Genomic DNA, 22,623 nt, shown 5'->3' with positions numbered 1-22,623 from the left:
AGGATGAACCAGACTTTTTCTAAGGTCTTGGCTGATTTCTTTTGATTTTCCCATTGGGTCAAGCAAAGAGGCACTGAGTTTGAAGTTTGGCCTTGAAATACATCCACAGGTACACCTCTAATTGACTCAAATGATGCCAATTAGCCTATTAGAAGATTCTAAAGCCATGACATCATTTTCTGGAATTTTCCAAGCTGTTTACATACACCAAGTTGACTGTGCCTTTAAACTTCTGACCCACTGGAAGTGTGATACAATGAATGATAAGTGAAATAATGTCTGTAAACAATTGTTGGAAAAATCACTTGTGTCATGCGTGAAGTAGATGTCCTAACAGACTTGCCAAAACTATAGTTTGTTAACAAGACATTTGTGGAGTGGTTGAAAAACTAATTTTAATGACTCCAACCTAAGTGTCTGTAAACTTCTGACTTGTATGTACACCAATCTTCCAACATCACCATGGGTTAAAGAACTGAATTTGGTCATTTTCAGAAAGAATCAAACCACTTTTCTTTCAAGCATAAAAGGCTCTGCAAACCTTTTATGATTCATAAATACTGTCCTAACCCCAAATAAAGATACAGGATCAGAGTATTTTGAAATCTACCAATTGGTGCTGGAAGAGACAAATATGCATATATTCAGATGGCTTTCATTCATTGATCCCTAATATTCTAAACTCATTCTCTCGATATATTCCATTGAGTCTGTTGCCAAAATAAAATAAAACACTGTATTTAAAGGAATGGCTTAAGATAAATGTACTGAAAACCCTATTGAATGAAAACCACACAAGTGGGAGGGTTTCAGTGGTTGAATTACATTTATTCAGCGCGCAAGGGAACCATGCCTGCAAAGCCCATTACGCACCTTCATAAGGTTGAGGATGTGTTATACAGAAGCTGTTCATTTCAGGATGTAGATAGCAGATGTAAAGACGAAGCGAAGTAACCAAAATACTATCATACATTGTTTATTTAAACTATTTACTTAAAAAAAAAAAGAACAAGCAGGTAATGTGGTGACTTGAGCAAGCAGAAGTACAGATAAAAAGGTCACTTTATTATTATAAAACCCCAAAGAATTTATTTGATGAGACCCCATCCCCACACCTACTGAAGCTACACTATTGCATTAGATCGATTGATTATTTTAACCGATGACACTCTGCGTTTTAGAAACAATCACAGTCAAAATCCCCCTTATAGCCCAATATTGTTAGAGTATTATTTTAGTACTTATAGCCACCTATAGATAAATATCACTCCGTCAACAGTACATGTCGGTCATGATACGGATGTCAATGTGGCCCCAGACATCATAATATACCAAGTTGCACATACAGTACATGAACACGCTACAGACATGACATAGAACACGTGACAGACTCCTGTCACAGGCAGCGTGACATCACGCCTGTGACAAAATATACAGGTCTGGTCTACATCGAACACGCAGCGGGGGCAGGGGTTTGAAAAACAATTTTTTAGTTCTTTTTTTGTTCGACTCAATATATATTTCTCAGAGCATCATAAAAACATCTTTCTGTACATCGTTTACTTTCAGCATCCTATCTGACATGATCTACCGCAGGACTATGGGCGAGTGATTAAAAAGACAGACAGCTCCATTATTTATTTTCTTCTACTGCTTTCTGGAGTCTTCTTTCGTGACAATGAGAAAAGGAGGAGACGAGATGCAGCAGAGGTTCACAACATCTATGGTGATCATATTCGCCCCTTGATTAAGCGAACGCAGGCGTTACACCAAAAATGTGGGTAAGCCTAAGCAAACTTGCGGTTTTCAACAACACATCCTCAAAAACATCCCTATTGGGTTTCTTCGTGTTATCTGATCTCCGCTGACTAAAGCAAACAAGTGTTACAAAGAGAGAGAAATCACCGCGGCTCAGAGTTCTTTCCGAACCAGCTACACACCAATCAATTGGTCTGCACTATTACCAAACTGAACCAAAGTGCTAGCACACCAATCAACATCAAAACACTTCTGGAAGTGGCATTTAAAAAAAACATCTAAACATAATACATTTCCAGTGTTATGTCATCATGCTAGTTCCAAACTTGGTCTAAAAGTTACTTTAAGCCTTCTTAAAAAAGAGGACCACAACGTCACTATATGCACACAAAGCAAGGGGTTAATTTCTACGTCACCTCTGTGATCTCCATCTTTGGTGATGTTAATATTTATACTGCGAGTGATACTGTAGCAGCCAGGTCTCAATCAATACCGTGGAAAGTTTGAATATATGTCAAAGAGGGAACATTTTAATTTAAAGTAAATTAACTAACTGGTGCAAGTGGGGCAAAGCAGCAAGAGTGCCTGGCATCTTATAGAAAACCAAGAATATAACTAGCCATTATAATGGGAGTAGTGTTTTTCTGATGACTTGCTTTACCATGAAAGGCCTTTGTCATAGCAGGGCTCACCCGCTCACTCTCTTTATCTCTCTCGATTGCGTAGCAGAGCCAGGGTGAATGTTTGTCCGTGAATCTTCTTTTATTCTGAGTCCTTTATCAGGCTGAAGCCTCCTCCCAAGGAGAGGAGCGAGAGAAAGGAAGAAAGACATGGACAGCTGAAAGACCTGAGAATGTCGAGCACACTTGAAAGAAGCACCGTGATCAACAGAATGAGCGCGAGAAAAAGAGAGGAATCAGAAGAGATGGATGGGATGGGGAGAGAGACTGTTTGGTGTAGTGGGCGGGCTCATTGCCGAACCTCAACGTAATTGGCTGGGAAGAGGCCGTAGGCACCCCGGCACACACCCCTCCACCAGCCCTCGTCAATCATCTCAATGTTAGTGATGATGTCATCAGGGTCGAAAGAGATCTCGTCATCACCAGCTGGAAGGCAGACATTCCATATCAGTTGACTTTACATTCCATTGCAATCATATTATAAAGAATGTCAAAATGGTTTGTGTATATCATGAATGCGTCCGAATTATTGTATTTTTGGGGTAATTATGAGATATTGATTAAAAAAATAAGGGCTTTGATAGATGTGATGATCAAAGTATAGACAATAGAGGGCTTGCTTCCACTTACCTGCTTGGTAGTCATACAGGGCCACTGCGGTTAACCCCAAGTCCTCACCGTACTCATATGTCTGGGCGTCTGCAGGGAAAAGACAAAACATAAGGGGAGATTGTCAATTGGGAAAAATTCAGTCCTCTCCTTGACTCCTCCGTCCTCCTCTCCCTCGTGACCCGGAAACCGATAAGTGGTCGCCATATGTAGGAGTGTCAATTCATTCATAGTTGAACAGAGGAGTATGCGCCTCTCCTTGATGGCCTTTTCCACCCGAGGATACCTAAGTGAATCCTAGCGGGGAAATTGTTGTAATCCGCCACACCCTCTTTGAATCAGCTGTTGTTTTCACGCAGGATGAATGTATTTTTATTTGATTTATTTTACCTTTATTTAACTAGGCAAGTCAGTTAAGAACAAATTCTTATTTTCAATGACGGCCTAGGAACAGTGGGTTAACTGCCTGTTCAGGGGCAGAACGACAGATTTGTACCTTGTCAGCTCAGGGGTTTGAACTTGCAACCTTCCGGTTACTAGTCCAACGTTCCAGTAATCTTTTGTCAATAAAATGTCAGGCACTAGCTCTCCTGTTTTCACTACCTAATATTTTGGGATTCCTCTGTAAATGTAATTTGCCTGAATACGAGCTGCTGTAGGAGAGTTATTTCATGCATTTGTTTCCACGTTTCCTCCCTTCCCCTCCTCAGGTCAAAGGTAATCGAGGAGAGGACGCAAGGAACTGAGCGAATCCAATCGAGATTCTCCCAATCGCTTAAAATGTCCTTTTCTCATCATCTCCCCTTAATTTGCAGTGATTGGAAAGACTTGACAGGTGAAAACAGTAAGGTAGAAGCTCATTATTAGGCTTGCTTTCATCTGGTCAGTTCTTTCAAACCAGTACAATGAAGGAGGAGGGGACATATTTTTTTTAACGAGAAAGCCAAGTTAGAAATGGAGTTCACAGTAACTCAACATATGGCATGTGCTACTCCTCCCCTCTCGTTCACTCTCATTCGCTCACCTCCTGTCTCGGCAGGACTCTGGAAGAGTCCCTCCTCCTGGGCGGGAGGCTCCTCATACGTCTGCTCGGCAGAGGGCCGGGAGATGGGCTCCGCCTCGTACAGATCTTCCCCATTCTCCACTGCTGCAGGATCCTCGTACACACCAGAGTTCTGACACAGCCAGCAGAGGGAGACACACAGTCAGATAACAGCTCCTAACCCCTGGGTCAATTCAAAAACCCTGGGTCAATACTCACAGACATGATTCAAACCGTTTTAGAAACTTCAGTGTTTTCTATCCACATCTACTAATAATATGCATATCTTATATTCTTGGCATGAGTAGCAGGAAGTTGAAATTGGGCACGCTATTTATCCAAAAGTGAAAATGCTGCCCCCTATACCTTAAGAAGTTAATTAACTATGCATTTTTGGGACTTTACCTTATTTTTCTTCCTCTATGTAAATATCACAGAAAGCATGGCAAGGAAGGAAGGAAAGTTGAAGTCACAAAGTAAAAGCAAGAAGAGGACTGCAGCATTGGAATAAGTCAGACCATCCTTGTTCACGCCAATGTCACTTCACTTCAAGAAGGACTGAGTTATCCATTTTTGAAGGATGTACTCATCCATATTTTACTCAGCAACATAACTCCTAGCAAAAAAGTGATGCGCATGTTGGCATGTTAAGCAAACAGGCATTTGTGGCAGTGCAGTGGAACCGGTTGTCATTCACCTGGTAAACTGGGTCGGCGGCTGCAGGTACACACGAAGGTGAGGCTTGCTGGGCAGGAGGGGTAGGGCTAATGGTGGGGATGGTCTCAGAAGCCGGGGAGGCAGGCTTGGCCTTGGCTGTCTCCTCTATCTTGCGCCGCGCCTCGTCTTGCTCCTGCTTCTCTTTGGCCTGGCGGCGGGTTCTCTCCCCCTCCGCCCGTTTCTTGTCATCCTCCTCATTCTGCTTGGCGATGTTCTCGAAGCGGGCCTTGATGCTGCCCGTGCTGCTGCCGGCTAGGGAGGGATGACACAGGGAGGGCAGATCATAATCAAACCAGTGGTTCTTGACAAACATATCACACATATACACACCGCTGATTTTGTGTTTACTTACCAGTTTCCACAGGCTTGGTCCTCTGGTAGGCAGGTCTTGGTTTCTCCACATCCTCAAAGTTACCTGCACTCTGCCATTCAAACGAGAGGGAGGAGAGTAACTACACACAATAGATGAGAAATCCCCAGTCTTCAGATATTAGGTATAGAGACAACGTACCTTATCCATTCTGTCCTTCTGGATGCCAAACTTTCCTCCAAACCCATGGGAGTAGTCTGTAAACAGCAGAGAATAAATCGTTAGTATGCCTTTTATTCACAGGTTCAAGTGATAGAAATCACTTTACATGTGAACTTTTTTGGGGGGGGGGGGGGGGGGGGGCATCGCTTAAAATTAAGAAAGGGATAAGGTAAACCTGTGAAAAGGGGATCAAATTAAATTAAATTAAATAAAAAGCTTAGAATAGAGGAAGGGTAGGGCTGGGCAATACATTGTGTATTTGTTGGTATCGCGAAACAGTGCACTGATAGTATTTGCCAGTTGTCAGTATTCCACAATATTCACACTACCTCTCTCTTCTGCCAAAATCTGTAGCTATTGTTGCCTACTTGGGTTTATGTTAACATAACCCCTATTCAGAAATGTTACCATACAATAGGAATGTCCAAAAGGAATGTATTTATATGCACCCCTTCAAATTAGTTGATTCAGCTATTTCAGCCACACTCATTGCTGACAACTGTATAAAATCAAGCAAACAGTCATGCAATCTCCATAGATAAATATTGTCCACAGAATGGCCTTACTGAAGAGGTCAGTGACTTTCAACGTGGCGCATTCATAGGATGACACCTTCCCAACAAGTCAGTTCGTCACATTTCTGCCCTGCTAGAGCTGCCCCGGTCAACTGTAAGTGCTGTTATTGTGAAGTTGAAACATCTAGGAGCAACAACAGCTCGGCCGCAAAGTGGTAGGCCACACAAGCTCACAGAACGGGACCGCCGAGTGCTGCAGCGCATAGTACATAAAAACCGTCTGTCCTCAGCTGCAACACTCACTTCAGAGTTCCAAAGTGCCTCTGGGAGCAACGTCAACATAGGAACTGTACATCTGGAGCTTCATGAAATGGGTTTTCATGGCAGAGCAGCCCACACAAGCCTAAAATCACCATACGCAATGCCAACTGTCGGCTGGAGTGGTGTAAAGTTCGCCGTCATTGGATTTTGGATCAGTGGAAACACGTTCTCTGGAGAGATGAATCACGCTTCACCATCTGGCAATCCGACAGATTCATCTGGGTTTTGGCGGATGCCAGGAGAACGCTACATGCCCCAATGCATAGTGCCAAATGTAACATTTGGTAGAGGAGGAATAATGGTCTGGGGCTGTTTTTCATGGTTCGGGCTAGGCCCCTTAGTTCCAGTGAAGGGAAATCTTAACGGTACATCATACAAATTACATTCTAGACAATTCTGTGCTTCAACTTGGCAGCAACAATTTGGGGAAGGTCCATGGCCATTCCAGCATGAAATGGCCATTCCAGCATGAAATGGCGCCCGTGCACAAAACGAGGTCCATTCAGAAATCGTTTGTCGAGATCGGTGTGGAAGAACTTGATTGGCCTGCACAGAGCCCTGACCTCAACCCCATTGAACACTTTTGGGATGAATTGGAATGCCGACTGCAAACTAGGCCTAATCACCCAACATCAGTGCCCGACCTAACTAATGCTCGTGGCAAAACAGAAGCAAATCCTAGCAGCAATGTTCCAACATATTGTGGAAAGCCTTCCCAGAAGTGTAGAGGCTGATATAGCAGCAAATGGGGTGACCAACTCCATATTAATGACCATTATTTTGGAAAATTGATATTCGACAAGAAGGTGTCCTCATACTTTAGGTCAAGTAGTGTGTGTTTAACTATGCATGTGTATACGTATTTATGTGCATATGTATGTCTGCCTGTCTATGTACAGTACCAGTGAAAAAAGTTGAAAATCATTCAAGGGTTTTTCTTTATTTTTACAATTTTCTACAAAGTAGAATGATAGTGAAGACGTCAAAACTATGGAGAAAAAAAAACTGCTTTACACACTTCGCATTCTCTCAACCAACTTCATGAGGAATGCTTTTCCTACAGACATCAAATCAAAATGTTATTGGTCACATACTCGCAATAACATCTGCTAACCACGTGTGTAGCGAAATGCTTATGAAGGAGTTCCCACATACGCTGAGCACTTGTTGGCTGATTTTCCGTCCTTCACGGTCCAACTCATCCCAAACCATCTCAATTGGGTTGAGGTCGGGCGATTGTGAAGGCCAGGTCATCTGATGCAGCACTACATCGCTCTCTTTCTTGGTCAAATGGCCCTTACACAGCTTGGAGGTGTGTTGGGTCATTGTCATGCTGAAAAACAAATAATCCCACTTAGCACAAACAAGATGAGATGGCATATCACTCCAGAATGCCTTGAATTCTAGATAAATCACAAACACTGTCACCAGCAAAGCACCCCAACACCTCCATGCTTAGGTTTCATTATATACAGTAGAGAAGAAATACTGAATATAAGAGCAGCGTCAACTCACCATCAGTACGACCAAGAATATGACTTTCCCGAAGCGGATCCTGTGTTCGGCCTTTCACCCAGGACAACGGAATGGATCCCAGCCGGCGGCCCAAAACAACGACTTCGTAAAAGAGGGAAACGAAGCGGTCTTCTGGTCAGACTCCGGAGACGGGCACATCGTGCACCACTCCCTAGCATACTTCTCGCCAATGTCCAGTCTCTTGACAACAAGGTTGATGAAATTCGAGCACGGGTAGCATTCCAGAGGGACATCAGAGAACATACAGGAACTCAAGTCCTTCTGTTCACCTGATTTAGAATTCCTCACAATCAAATGTCGAACGCATTACCTACCAAGGGAATTCTCTTCGATTATAATCACAGCCGTATATATTCCCCCCCAAGCAGACACATCAATGGCTCTGAACAAACTTTATTTGACTCTTTGCAAACTGGAAACCACATATCCTGAGGCTGCATTCATTGTAGCTGGGGATTTTAACGAGGCTAATCTGAAAACAAGACTCCCAAAATTGTATCAGAATATCGATTGCGCAACCAGGGCTGGTAAAACCTTGGATCATTGCTATTCTAACTTCTGCGATGCATATAAGGCCCTGCCCCGCCCTCCTTTCGGAAAAGCTGACCACGACTCCATTTTGTTGCTCCCTGCCTACAGACAGAAGCTAAAACAAGAAGCTCCCGCGCTGAGGTCTGTTCAACGCTGGTCCGACCAATCTGATTCCACGCTCCAAGACAGCTTCCACGCACGCCTCCAACTCAATCATCAAGTTTGCGGACGACACAACAGTGGTAGGCTTGATTACCAACAACGACGAGACGGCCTACAGGGAGGAGGTGAGGGCCCTCGGAGTGTGGTGTCAGGAAAATAACCTCACACTCAACATCAACAAAACTAAGGAGATGATTGTGGACTTCAGGAAACAGCAGAGGGAACACCCCCTATCCACATCGATGGAACAGTAGTGGAGAGGGTAGTAAGTTTTAAGTTCCTTCGGCGTACACATCACAGTCAAACTGAATTGGTCCACCCACACAGACAGCATCGTGAAGAAGGCGCAGCAGCGCCTCTTCAACCTCAGGAGGCTGAAGAAATTCGGCTTGTCACCAAAAGCACTCACAAACTTATACAGATGCACAATCGAGAGCATCCTGTCGGGCTGGATCACTGCCTGGTACGGCAACTGCTCCGCCTACAACCATAAGGCTCTCCAGAGGGTAGTGAGGTCAGCACAACTCATCACCGGGGGCAAACTACCTGCCCTCCAGGACACCTACACCACCCGATGTCACAGGAAGGCCATAAAGATCATCAAGGACAACAACCACCCGAGCCACTGCCTGTTCATCCCGCTATCATCCAGAAGGCGAGGTCAGTACAGGTGCATCAAAGCTGGGACCGAGAGACTGAAAAACAGCTTCTATCTCAAGGCCATCAGACTGTTAAACAGCCACCACTAACATTGAGTGGCTGCTGCCAACACACTGACTCAACTCCAGCCACTTTAATAATGGGAATTGATGGGAATTGATGTAAAATGTATATCACTAGCCACTTTAAACAATGCTACTTAATATAATGTTTACATACCCTACATTATTCATCTCATATGTATACATATATACTGTACTCTATATCATCTACTGCATCTTTATGTAATACATGTATCACTAGCCACTTTAAACTATGCCACTTTGTTTACATACTCATCTCATATGTATATACTGTACTCGATACCATCTACTGCATCTTACCTATGCCGCTCTGTACTATCACTCATTCATATATATTTATGTACATATTCTTTATCCCTTTGCACTTGTGTGTATAAGGTAGTAGTTTTGGAATGGTTAGTTAGATTACTCGTTGGTTATTACCGCATTGTCAGAACTAGAAGCACATGCATTTCGCTACACTCGCATTAACATCTGCTAACCATGTGTATGTGACAAATACATTTGATTTGATTTGAAAGACACGGCGGTTGGAACCAAAAATCTCAAATTTGGACTAATCAGACCAAAGGACAGATTTCCCCCGGTATAATGCCCTTTGCTCGTGTTTCATGGCACAAGCAAGTCTCTTCTCATTATTGGTGTCCTTTAGTAGTGGTTTCTTTGCAGCAATTCGACCATGAAGGCCTAATTTACGCAGACTCCTCTGAACAGTTGATATTGAGATGTGTCTGTTACTTGAACTCTGAAGTATTTATTTGGGCTGACATTCCAGAGATTGGTAACTCTAATGAACTTATCCTCTGCAGCATCACTGACCATTTCGAATCCCATCGTACCTTCTCCACCGTGCAATCCTGTTTCCGAGCTGGTCACAGGTGCACCTCAGCCACGCTCAAGGCACTAAACGATATCATAACTGCCATCGATAAAAGACAGTACTGTGCAGCCGTATTCATCGACCTGGCCGAGGCTTTCGACTCTGTCAATTACGCATTATTATCGGCAAACTCAACAGCCTTGGCTTCTCAAATGGCTGCCTCGGCTGGTTCACCAACTACTTCTCAGATAGAGTTCAGTGTGTCAAATCGAAGGGCCTGTTGTTCGGACCTCTGGCAGTCTCTATGGGGGTACCACAGGGTTAAATTCTCAGGCCGACTCTTTCTCTGTATATATCAACAATGTCACTCTTGCTGCAGGTGACTCCCTGATCCACCTTTACGCAGACAATACCATTCTGTATACATATGGCCCTTCTTTGGACACTTAAACCTCCAAACAAGCTTCAATGCCATACAACACTCCTTCCAGGACCTCCAACTGCTCTTAAAACTAGAGGTCGACCGATTAAATCGGAATGGCCGATTTAATTAGGGCTGATTTCACGTTTTCATAACAATCGGAAATCGGTATTCTTAAATAAAATATTTTGAATACCTTTATTTAACGAGGCAAGTCAGTTAAGAACACATTCTTATTTTCAATGACTGCCTAGGAACGGTGGGTTAACTGTCTTGTTCAGGGGCAGAAGACAGATTTTCACCTTGTCAGTTCGGGCTTGCAATCTTGCAACCTTACAGTTAACTAATCCAACGCTATAACAACCTGCCTCTCTCTCGTTGCACTCCACAAGGAGACTGCCTGTTACGCGAATGCAGTAAGCCAAGCTAAGTTGCTAGCTAGCATTAAACTTATCTTATAAAAAACAATAAAAATCACTAGATAACTACATATGGTTGATGATATTACTAGATATTATCTAGCGTGTCCTGCGTTGCATATAATCTGACTGAGCATACAAGTATCTGACTGAGCGATGGTAGGCAGAAGCAGGCGCGTAAACATTCATTCAAACAGCACTTTCAGGTGTTTTGCCAGCAGCTCCTCGTTGTGCGTCAAGCATTGCGCTGTTTATGACTTCAAGCCTATCAACTCCCGAGATGAGGCTGGTGTAACCGAAGTGAAATGGCTAGCTAGTTAGTGCGCGCTAATAGCATTTCAAACGTCACTCGCTCTGAGCCTTCTAGTAGTTGTTCCCCTTGCTCTGCATGGGTAACGCTGCTTCGATGGTGGATGTTGTCGTTGTGTTGCTGGTTCGAGCAAGGAGAGGGACGGAAGCTATACTAATACACTGGCAATAAGTGCCTATAAGAACATCCACTAGTCAAACGTTAATGAAATACAAATGGTAGAGGGAAATAGTCCTAGAATTCCTATAATAACTACAACCTAAAACTTCTTACCTGGGAATATTGCTTTATTTATTTATTTATTTATTTAATATATATATATATATATATATATATATAGCTTTCATATGTTCTCATGTTCTGAGTAAGGAACTGAAAGGTTAGCTTTCTTCCAATTAGTTTTTGCATTATTTAAACCAAATTGAACATGTTTCATTATTTACTTGAGGCTAAATTGATTTTATTGATGTATTATATTTAGTTAAAATAAAATGTAATTCAGTATTGTGGTAATTGTCATTATTACAAATAAATAAATAAAGATGATTTATTTAAAAATAATAATTTAAAAATCGGCCGATTAATCGATATTGGCTTTTTTGGTCCTCCAATAATCGGTCGACCTCTACTTAAAATGCAGGTAAAACTAAATGCATGCTATTCAACCGATCGCTGTCCGCACCCGCCCGCCCCCCAGCATCACTACTCTGGACGGTTCTGACTTAGGTATTTGTATTTGTCCACATATTCTAGGTGTCTGGCTAAACTGTAAACTCTCCTTCTAGACTCATATTAAACATCTCCAATCCAAAATAAATCTAGAGTCGGCTTCCTATTTTGCAACAAAGCCCCAAACATATTCGTCGCCAGACCCACTGGCTGCAGGTCATCTATAAGCATTTGCTAGGTAAAGCTCCACCTTATCTCAGCTCACTGGTCACCATAACAACACCCACCCATAGCACACACTCCAGCAGGTATATCTCACTGGTCATCCCCAAAGCCAACACCTCCTTTGGCCGTAATTCCTTCCAGTTCTCTGCTGCCAATGACTGGAACGAATTGCAAAAATCACTGAAGCTGGAGACTCATATCCCCCTCACTAACTTTAAGCATCAGCTATCTGAGCTATCTGATCCTCTGGTCTAATGAAACAAAAATTTAACTATTTGGCCATAATGACCATTGTCATGTTGGTGCTTTGCTGCAGGAGGGACTGGGGCACTTCACAAAATAGATGGCATCATGAGGAAAGGAAAATGATGTGGATATATTGAAACAACATCTCACGATATCAGACAGGAAGTTAAAGCTTGGTCGCAAATAGGTCTTCCAAATGGACAACATCCCCAAGCATAATTCTAAAGCTGTGGCTTAAAATGGCTTAAGGACAACAAAGTCAAGGTATTGGAGTGGCCATCACAAAGCCCTGACCTTAATCCTATAGAAAATTTACACGGGTCCTGCCGCACTCAGGCCTAACACACAAAGACGTATGCGCACACACATAGCGATACTACAAACATTATATAAAAGCACACACACATACAGAATTACAGTACATAACACACACAGCAAATTAAAAACTTTATCAACAACTTAAACCAAAAGAACCAAGGTGCTATGCACATCCAGTAAATCCAGCCTGAGCACTAGACTGATCAGTCCTCCTTACATCTAGCTCTATCTGTTCTCACTTCCTCTATTATAAGCCTGTGGCAGATGCCATGCCACCAAACAAAGGAAGTACTTTAACCTCATTGACTCAATAGTAAAACCACAAAATGACCACACTTGTAAAAAGTGAGTGTTGGGTGGGTTAGGATGTGTACACAATTCCTGTGTGCGTTTTCCTGCTACTAAGGCTAGGTGGAATAAAATGCATGTCAAACACAGGTACCTTTCTGCGACTCGTGGAGCTGCAGTTTCTCCTGGTGGTCCCATCCCACGGCTGACTTGTCCTGTCTGTCCGTCTGCACACCAAACTTGCCACCAAAGCCCTTCACGTAATCTTTCAGGGGCACAGAGAATATTAGCATTTATACTAAAGTGCAAAGTAGGTAGGCCCAAATTGGACAATTCCAATGGCTGATTGGCATGCAGTACAACACCGGATAACATACTTGATACAAATCTACACTACAAAATGGCTACGGTGTAGGCCCTCTGACATGTGTCCCAGAGCCACCATCTCAACCATTGTGTGACCAACACCTGGGCTGTAAACACTGCCTTGGTGCAGTATAGGTAACAATGGAAGGTCACCTTTCCCTCCCTCTGATACCAGCTGATACCCTCAGCCTGGGATTGTGTAACCAGGGAGGAAAAGCTAATGATAAGGCAACATGTTTCCAGGCCCTTGGGAGAGCTTGAAAACAAGATCCTACAAGCAGAACTATTTAGCTACTAGGATATTTGGGGCACTGTAGGAGAGAGAGAAACAAGTCTGATCAGAGCTGAAGGGGGTGTAGTACATACTTGTCAGATATCTACGACCCCACACTGTCTTGCCTCAACCCACTTGTTACACAGGCACAATAGGGGGGGGGGGGGGGGGGGGGGGGGAAGAGTGTCTGTGTGTGTGCTTAAGGCTTCGGGAGGTACACCATGCATACCGTGTACTGGGGTATTTGGAAAAAGTCACAGGATGGTTTTTCAATGTCATTGAATCTATATGTTTTAATAAATATGAACATTTGTAGCTACTTTAATACCTGTGGTCAACTTATGCAATAAGCAAGGAGATAAAGATCACTTTGTGACATCGGCTGATGTAAAAAGGGCTTTATAAATACATTTCTTTTTTCATTTTCACATCATTATGAAGCTTACCAGTAGTCCTGAAGTCACGTGGTGTTTGTTTACAAGCACAGAACAAGATCAGAGCCTTGTTGAGGCACTCACTGTTGTGCAGCATGCTCCAGGTGATTTAATTACAGTGAGGAATTTCTAACTAAATGTTTGCCAGCTAGAAATGTTATAACTGTATAAATGTGCTAAATGCTCTGCAGTTGTGCATTGAATGTGATAATTTAGCTATTTGGCTAACTTCCTCCAAAATCAAGCAGTCACTTGGTAACAGCAGAGAATCACCTCCTGGATCAAGAGCCTTGCTGTCCAATATTTAGTTTGTGGGTGCAGCAAACTGTGTAGCATTTTTTTGTTACTTGTATAGTTCAGGTCAAAGTTCACAATGTGCTTGTTAGCATTTAGTTAGCCTTCTCTGTGGGATTTTACATGTACTTGTTAGCTTTTCTAACCTTTCAGAATACAGAGTAGCAGTGGGGTTTGAAAACAGTGCTCCTTGTGTTCAGTGCTGGTATTACTGAATATCCTGATATGGCAAAAGGTATGACAATTTGGATACCGTCCAAGCCTAGTATATGCTAGACAAAGGGGGACACACCTTTCTGAGACTCGTGCTTCTCTGTTTTGCCCTGGTACTCAAAGCCCAAGGCGCTCTTGTCCACCTTGTCCGTCTCCACTCCGAACTTCCCGCCAAAACCTTTGGTGTAATCTGGTGATACCCAGGAAAATGTTTGGAAAAATAGCAGATATAGTTAATCATTTGGGGGGGAAAAAAATAGTTGGGCTTGCCCCAAAGGCAGACAATCCAGAGTTCAGTCAAGGTATCATCTGGATACCCATTCTATATCCTATATACATAGGCAAGTGTTAGTCACTGACATACAGTCCAAAAACCATGTTTAGCTGGAACTGCACAGCAGCTGATCAAGCTAAAGCACAACAATGCCATGAATTTGGCAGCCTAATATTTAGCAAGAACACTGCAACACTGTAAACCAATGGGCTTCAACCCTGGTTGTGGAGAACTACAGGATGTGCAGGTATTTGTTCCAGCCCAGCACCAAACAACATATCATCAAAACCTTAAGCCGAATTAGTTGTGTCAGAAGTGGGCCGGAAACTAAAGCCTGCACATCCTGTCAGGTTTTTCCACAAAATAAGTGCCTTTTAAGTAGAAATTGTGCACAAATATTGAATTTTAAAAGCATGTTATATTAAATGAAGTGCCCTTTAAAATAGACCACATGGACATTTAAATAATATTTTATATTAATAAAGGCTTCAATTAATACATTTTTATATATGAATAAAGGCTTGCTAAAGCGCCAAATTCAGCCTTTTGATATGTCCCACCGTCAACACTGTCACTTCTAGGAAGATTTAAACCCACTTCAAATAAAATAAAAATGTACCAAAGTTTCACCATCACTGTAAAGTCCTCGTCATTTTGTTGCTTTGACAATGTAATTTCTGAAGATTATTTATTTCATGTGATTAGTCATTAATGTACAGTACCAGTCAAAAGTTTGGATACACCTAATCATTCCAGGGCTTTTCCTTATTTTCTACATTGTAGAATAATAGTGAAGACATCAAATCTATGAAATAACACATATGGAATCATGTACTAACCAAAAATAGTGTTAAACAAATCAAAAAAACATTTCAAATTTGAGATTCTTCAAAGAACTTGGAAGGTTTCCTCAAGCGCAGTCGCAAAAACCATCAAGCGCTATGATGAAACTGGCTGTCATGAGGACCACCACAGGAAAGGAAGACCCAGAGTTAGCTCTGTTGCAGAGGATAAGTTCATTAGAGTTACCAGCCTCAGAAATTGCAGCCCAAATAAATGCTTCAGAGTTCAAGTAACAGACACATCAACTGTTCAGGGGAGACTGCCTGAACCAGGCCTTCATGGTCGAATTGCTGCAAAGAAACCACTACTAAAGAACACCAAAAAGAAGAGACTTGATTGGGCCAAGAAACACGAGTAATGGACATTAGACTGGTGGAAATTGGTCCTTTGGTCTGAGGAGTCCAAATTTGAGATTTGTGGTTCCAACCGCCATGTCTTTGTAAGACTCAGAGTAGGTGAACGGATGACCTCCACATGTGTGATTCCCACTGTGAAGCATGGAGGAGGTGGTGTGATGGTGCTTTTGGTGACACTGTCTGATTTATTTAAAATTCAAAAGGCACACATAACCAGCATTGCTACCAAAGCATTCTGCAGTGATACACCATCCCATCTGGTTTGCGCTTAGTGGGACTATCATTTGTTTTTCAACAGGACAATGACCCAAAACACACATCCAGGCTGTGTAAGGGCTATTTAGCCAAGAAGGAGAGTGATGGAGTGCTGCATCAGATGACCTGGCCTCCACAATCACCTGACCTCAACCCAATTGAGATGGTTTAGGATGAGTTGGACCACAGAGTGAAGGAAAAGCAGCCATCAAGTGCTCAGCATGTGAGAACTCCTTCAAGAATGTTGGAAAAGCATTCCTCATGAAGCTGGTTGAAAGAACGCCAAGAGTGTGCAAAGCTGTCAAGGCAAACGGTGGCTACTTTTAATAATCTCAAATTTGAAATTATATTTGGATTTGATTACTACAAGATTCCATGTGTGTTATTTAATAGTTTTGATGTATTATTCCACAATGTAGAAAATAGTAAAAACATAAGAAAAACCCTGGAATGAGTAGGTGTGTCCAAACTTTTGACTGGTACTGTATGCCTGTCCCTCATTTGAAGATTTTAACGCCATTACTTGAACAGAACTCTCGTTTTAATATGGCGAAACTATTCTTTTTTTTAACGAAACACTAAACATCCAATAGTCACGTCAACCCTGTTGCACATAACAAGCTTCAACCCTGTTCCCGGTCAACCCTGTTCCTTTATTTGACACTTAATATAGTCATTTTTGCTGACCACTGCTGTAAAATAATGTAACCAAGGTGTAAAAAAAAATTAAAAAATAAAAAGAGGCTCAGTCATCAACATGCCTGGCCTTGACCTGCACACAAACACACAGAGCGTGGGCGGGTGTTTGCGTGGGTAGGGGGGGGGGGGGGTACAGCAAGGCAATGATACATCCTCTGTGGCAGGTTTTACCTTTATAAACAGTGTGTGTGTGGATATGTGTGCAAGACACCATGACAGACTGTATTTCCCTGCTTTGCCCTCAGTGTGTGTGTGCACTCATTTTATGCTTCACAAACCTTTCTGGAACTTACATTCGTGCACAAAACAGCAAAAGTTGTGTGGGTGTGTCCATGCACAAATGGTGTGTGTATTACTCGCTACACAAACCTTTCTGAGAGTCGTGTTTCTCCGTTTTGCCCTGGTATTCAAAGCCCATTGCAGTCTTGTCCACGCGGTCTGCCTGCACCCCATATTTCCCCCCAAACCCTGTGGAGTAGTCTGCACATCAAAGCAGGGGGAGGGGTCAAAGGTCAAGAAAGAAGCAGGGAGTGGTGGCTGCAGTGATGAATGCTCAATCCAAAATCAACCCCTAACCCATACCATCTAGGCACTACAGTAGGTCTGGTGTAAAATTCAGAATCTGAGTGTTTAATAGAATAGGTGTGAGCCATATCGGTAAAGCCTATCAGAGGGCAAGGTGGAGCTGTTGTCATCTTGCTTACACTTATGTAGTCATTTTAGATCAAGTGCCTTAGGCAGTAGGAGCTAGGGGTTCATTTGGAATTGAGCACATAGCGCTATCAACTAAAGTGGGGTGAGGAACAATAGTGGTCACAGCATGGAATCACAGGAGTGCAGCTGGAGTGGGGAGCACTGAGAGCCAAGATCATACTCACTCACACGGATGCCACTCACACCCATCCTTATACCATAAAGGTCTGGCTGGGCCAGATACTATTACATCCAGATGGCTTACAGAGCACACAGTTCTGAACTATGTGAAGTGTAAACAACTAGGTTGTATTCAGAATGCTCAGGACAGTTTGGCCTTTTACCCCCTGATGGATACAGTTAGGACTTGTGGGGACTAAGGATCGTGAGCTGATCATAGCTAATTGTGCAACTTCTACCCAGAGTTACAAAACATTGAACTGTTCAACTTGTGTTGTTTGTCCGTTTTAACAGACCGTGTAAAATCACCTTTCTGCGATGCGTGTTTCTCAGTCTTCCCAGCATAGTCAAACCCAACGGCGGACTGAAAAGGGAGAGGAGATCTCCATGTTGAAGTTAACAAAGTAACCAGTCAAAGGAGAATGCAGCATTTCTCAGCACCATCATCCAGTATATTTTCATGCTATTCAAGAATTCTCATCTAAATGACATAACTTGAGAGATGGGCACTAACACAAATTCTATTATTGTTAAGTTAGCATTCGGACCTAAAATTGCTGTGTGGTCATGAGTAGGGTAAGGAGTTTTTCCTGACCATGTGACCTGACCATGAGAGCCCAATGTGACCTGTGATGAGCGTACCTTGTCGACACGGTCATCCTGCACTCCAAACTTCCCCCCGAAGCCTTTGGATGTGTCTGTCTGAGAGCAGTGCTTGGACAGCTTACTCTGGTACTCATGGCCCACAGCAGACTTGAGAGAGAGACAAAGAGATGGACAGGGAGAGTGGGGTGAATAAATGCAAACAGTGGGAGGCTGACTGCTGGGTATGCAGTGGTTTGATCAGGTGTTGACAGCTGAGTCACACACAGACAGAGTGGGGTAAACAGTGATGGGTCATAACATTCACAACACACTGACCAGTGTGCAGGCAGAGTGAGAGAGGGGGGGGTCAAATGGCCCCGTGCCTGCTCACAGTCACCCTGTTCACACGTTACACACACACACATATATATACACGCACACACAAACAGTAAAGCAGTGCACATAAACAGAGAGAGAGAGAGAGAGCGATAGTTAGAGGGCTAAAGCATTGTGGATAACAACAAGACTCAAACAGCAATGATTAGCTCAGCTGCTTTTGCCACAAATCACAGTCAACGCACAGCAACATTTCTGTGTGTGTGTTTGTGTGTAAAAGTTAACATATCAGTAGAAGACAAATGCAATTGCCAATATTATGCCAATCAGGTTAAATGAATTCCATTCCAAAATAAAAATAGAATCAAATTGCTGTGGTCTGAGGGGCATTTTCCGTTCTAGTAATTCTATTACTATAGTCACCATTCACCTTGTCCATGCGGTCCTGCTGCACCCCAAACTTGCCCCCATAGCCGTCCGAGGCTTTGGGCATGGCGGCCTGCTCCTTCTGCCTAAGGTCACTGTGCTCGGACGACACGTTCTCACGCAGCTTGTGGATACTGGAGCGGGGATAGGAGGGAAAAGATGGGGAGGAAGGAGACAAATAATGGGTTAAGAATGACTGTGGTTCACTGACCATCTTAAAAATAAAAATACAAGTTTTTTTTTTTTTAAGTTAACTGAATAATGAAATGACCAAAGACGTATAATCATAGACAGGTAGACAATGTGAAGATCATGATTACAATGCAGTTGAAATGATCATGTTTGAAATGGTACTGACACTGATTAGGAAAACTGTTGTTGATGATAAGGATGATGAAGGCAGCAATAGTACTCACTTAATGTGTTCCTGGTGACCGGAGCCTTCCACAGTCTTGGCCCCCCAACGCTGCTCCTTCTCTGAAACGTCATTCTGTTGGCACGGAAACAAGGAGCAAGGGGTCAGCGGGGAGGAAAGAGGGAGGGAAAGAGTAAGGTATAATGGGGAAAGAGGGGAGGCAGAGGAATATGGAGAGGAAGAGTCAAAGAAAGAGATTTAGTGGGCACGGGTAAGGAGAGGAAATGGTGAGACGTAAGAAAAATGAAATCGCAGTAACAGGTGAAAAACATCCGCTGCTCTGGACTGAAATCAGACCTCATTACCATGGTTGATTTACCTCAAAGTCTGGGTCTGTCTCCCAGTCGTCACCTCCGTCATCCACTGCCACAGTGACGGACTGACCTGCTGCTGCCTTCCACATCTGGGGAGAATACACGGGTTATACTGGCTCGCACGCTCAAACACAAACACACACTTAGCTACTTATGTCCGATAATGTGACAGCCGGAAATGATCGCCCCAACTTTCCTGTGAGCTGTTAGTTTCTAACATTGTGTTGGTAGATCAATATTCTTACGTTTTTCAAATGCTGGGATGGGGCTTTTTTTGAGGTTGCCTTTGGCCAATATCCAGCACCCAAGTCTCAGCGAGAAGGGCCACTTTTAAGACTTAACTCAGCACAAGACTGGCATCTGTGATCATCAAGAACTTCAAGGAGAGCAGTTCAATTGTTGTGAAGAAGGCTTCAGGGAGCCCAAGAAAGTCCAGCAAGTGCAAGGACCGTCTCCTAAAGTTGATTCAGCGGCGAGATCGGGGCACCACCAATACAGAGCTCGCTCCGGAATGGCAGCAGGCAGGTGTGAGTGCATCTGCACGCACAGTGAGGCGAAGACTTTTGGAGGATGGCCTGGTGTCAAGAAGGGCAGCAAAGAAGCCACTTCTCTCCAGGAAAAACATCAGGGACAGACTGATATTCTGCAAAAGGTACAGGGATTGGACTACTGAGGACTGGGGTAAAGTCATTTTCTCTGATGAACCCCCCTTTCCGATTGTTTGGGGCATCCGGAAAAAAGCTTGTCCGGAGAAGACAAGGTGAGCGCTACCTTCAGTCTGGAAACTCCCCAGACCTTAATCCCATTGAGAACTTGTGGTCAATCCTCAAGAGGCAGGTGGACAAACAAAAACCCACAAATTCTGACAAACTCCAAGCATTGATTATGCAAGAATGGGCTGCCATCAGTCAAGATGTGGCCCAGAAGTTAATTGACAGCATGCCAGGGCGGATTGCAGAAGTCTTGAAAATGAAGGGTCAACACTGCAAATATTGACTCATTAAATCAACTTCATGTAATTGTCAATAAAAGCCTTTGACACTTGTGAAATGCTTGTAATTATACTTCAGTATTCCATAGTAACATCTAACAAAACATATCTAGACACTGAAGCAGCAAACTGAGTGGAAATTCATATTTGTGTCATTCTCAAAACTTTTGGCCATGACTAGATTGGGCGTTTAGTTCGAAAATCTACGTCCATGATACAAATGCAAGACAATTGGTTAGCTAGAAGAAAGAGAAGGAGAAAAAAAAAATCAGGCAGCTGTGCATTCACAATGTAGTTAACTAGTATTTCCGCGTTCTGTAGCTGGACTGGGCCACTGTACAGGGACAATGCAGCAGCAAAAGCCATTCAAATGTGCTACTTTGTCAAAGGCACATGTGAGAGATAACAAACAAATAACATGGACATAGCTTGTAAAGTACCTACATCATTAGCATTTGCTTGATTGTTGATCTTGACCAAACCTTGCGACATATTTTAATTTGCAGTGGTTTAAGTGGAATCAGAAAAGACGGTCCAGGGAACGAGATATTTCTATTCGAAAATGACACAAATGAATAACAAGCGTAGCTAGATTCTAGCTACTAAACATAAAATAGTAATAGTATTTCCTGTTCCAGTTAGCTAGTTCTGCCTTGTTTCGAAAATCATTTAGCCACAGGCACTAGTCAAGCTCGAACTGTTTTTTTTATTTTATTCTTCCTGCATTTTATCCTGCAAAGCGCTCGAGCGCGAAGTAGTTAGAGATACTTATATTTTTACCTCAATTACTTACTTTTATGAAAATTCCCTGCTGTCAAAAATATTTTTGAGATGTGAAAATAATGCACCTCTTGACAGTCCTCGGGGTGTGATGGAATATTCCTTTTGGCGAGCTCTCTTCCGGCTCTCCCAATATCCCACTTCCTGCTTGGGGAGTGACGCAATTCTCATAGAGCTAGACAGAGGACTCAATTTTGCCGAAAATGTTGTCCCAAAATGCAATACTTTTTACTTGAAATCCAATATTTTATAAAATCTCTAGAATTTGTCAATAACAACAACAAAAAACACTGCATTCTTACAACTCTGTCATAGCTTTGTACAACTGAAACACCTGGCCTTTATTTTATTTTGAGGTACTTTAACTCTAGAAATTAATTATTGTGATTTTTATTTTTTTAACTTTAATGTTATTTTACGTTTCTTCAGAGAAAATATACATTTAGTGATGTATATATATATATATATATATATATATATATATATATATATATATATATATATACACTCTTGTACTCTTATTTTGCAGAGTTCAAAACAACTGGGAGCTCGGAACTCAGAAATCTCAGACTTCAGTGCGTTCAAAACAACTGGGAACTCAGTAAAAACGATCTCTGTCTGGGAAAAATGTATTTGACAGTTATCCAGCTCAGAGTTCCAAATCGGAAACTCAGGCCTCTTTCTAGAGCTCTGACCTGAAGATCACTGACATCATGATTTGACCTCTTTCTCAAAGTTCACCGTTGTTTTGAACACGGCATTAATATCTATGCCATTATAGCAGCATGGGCAGTGTCATTGAAGCAATCTCCATTTTGAAGTATTCAATCATAAAATATATATACAAAACCATCCCACTCCTTCAGTCACAGTTCAAATCACATCCATAGACAGACTCAGGGGCCTGTGAGGACAGAGCATTCATCGAAAGGATTCCTTGTTATAACTCTGCTGTAAAATCCCTGGCCTCTTTCACATTAACCATAAGCACTCAGTGGGGAAGGGAAAACACTCCTTCGAGGGAGATGGTGGA

General features: G+C 42.7%; 1 protein-coding gene across 7 annotated transcripts; it reads right to left on the bottom strand.

Moving 5' to 3' along the window:
• Window positions 1-802: 802 nt before the first annotated feature.
• On the bottom strand, window positions 803-21,754 carry LOC109884684 (src substrate cortactin-like). 7 transcript variants are annotated; one of them, XM_031808086.1, is made up of 15 exons: window positions 21,659-21,754; window positions 19,825-19,908; window positions 19,507-19,580; window positions 19,095-19,224; window positions 18,386-18,496; window positions 18,053-18,107; window positions 17,240-17,350; window positions 14,523-14,633; window positions 13,017-13,127; window positions 5,318-5,373; window positions 5,159-5,228; window positions 4,787-5,058; window positions 4,072-4,222; window positions 3,069-3,137; window positions 803-2,864 (listed from the first exon to the last, which is right to left on the bottom strand). In XM_031808086.1, the coding sequence occupies exons 2-15, from the start codon at window positions 19,906-19,908 to the stop codon at window positions 2,728-2,730; spliced, it is 1,542 nt and encodes a 513-aa protein (XP_031663946.1). In that variant the 5' UTR covers window positions 21,659-21,754; the 3' UTR covers window positions 803-2,727. The 7 variants fall into 7 exon arrangements, with proteins under 7 accessions (XP_031663946.1, XP_020332213.2, XP_031663936.1 ...); XM_020476624.2 differs by having other exon boundaries at window positions 21,604-21,733; XM_031808076.1 differs by lacking the exon at window positions 21,659-21,754 and adding an exon at window positions 21,255-21,433.
• Between the last annotated feature and the right edge of the window lie 869 nt (window positions 21,755-22,623).

This window comes from Oncorhynchus kisutch, linkage group LG3 (genome assembly GCF_002021735.2).
Source record: "Oncorhynchus kisutch isolate 150728-3 linkage group LG3, Okis_V2, whole genome shotgun sequence".
Taxonomy (NCBI): Eukaryota; Metazoa; Chordata; class Actinopteri; order Salmoniformes; family Salmonidae; genus Oncorhynchus; species Oncorhynchus kisutch.
The sequence above is the reverse complement of the archived record's forward strand: the minus strand, read 5'-3'. Positions and strand labels throughout refer to the sequence as shown.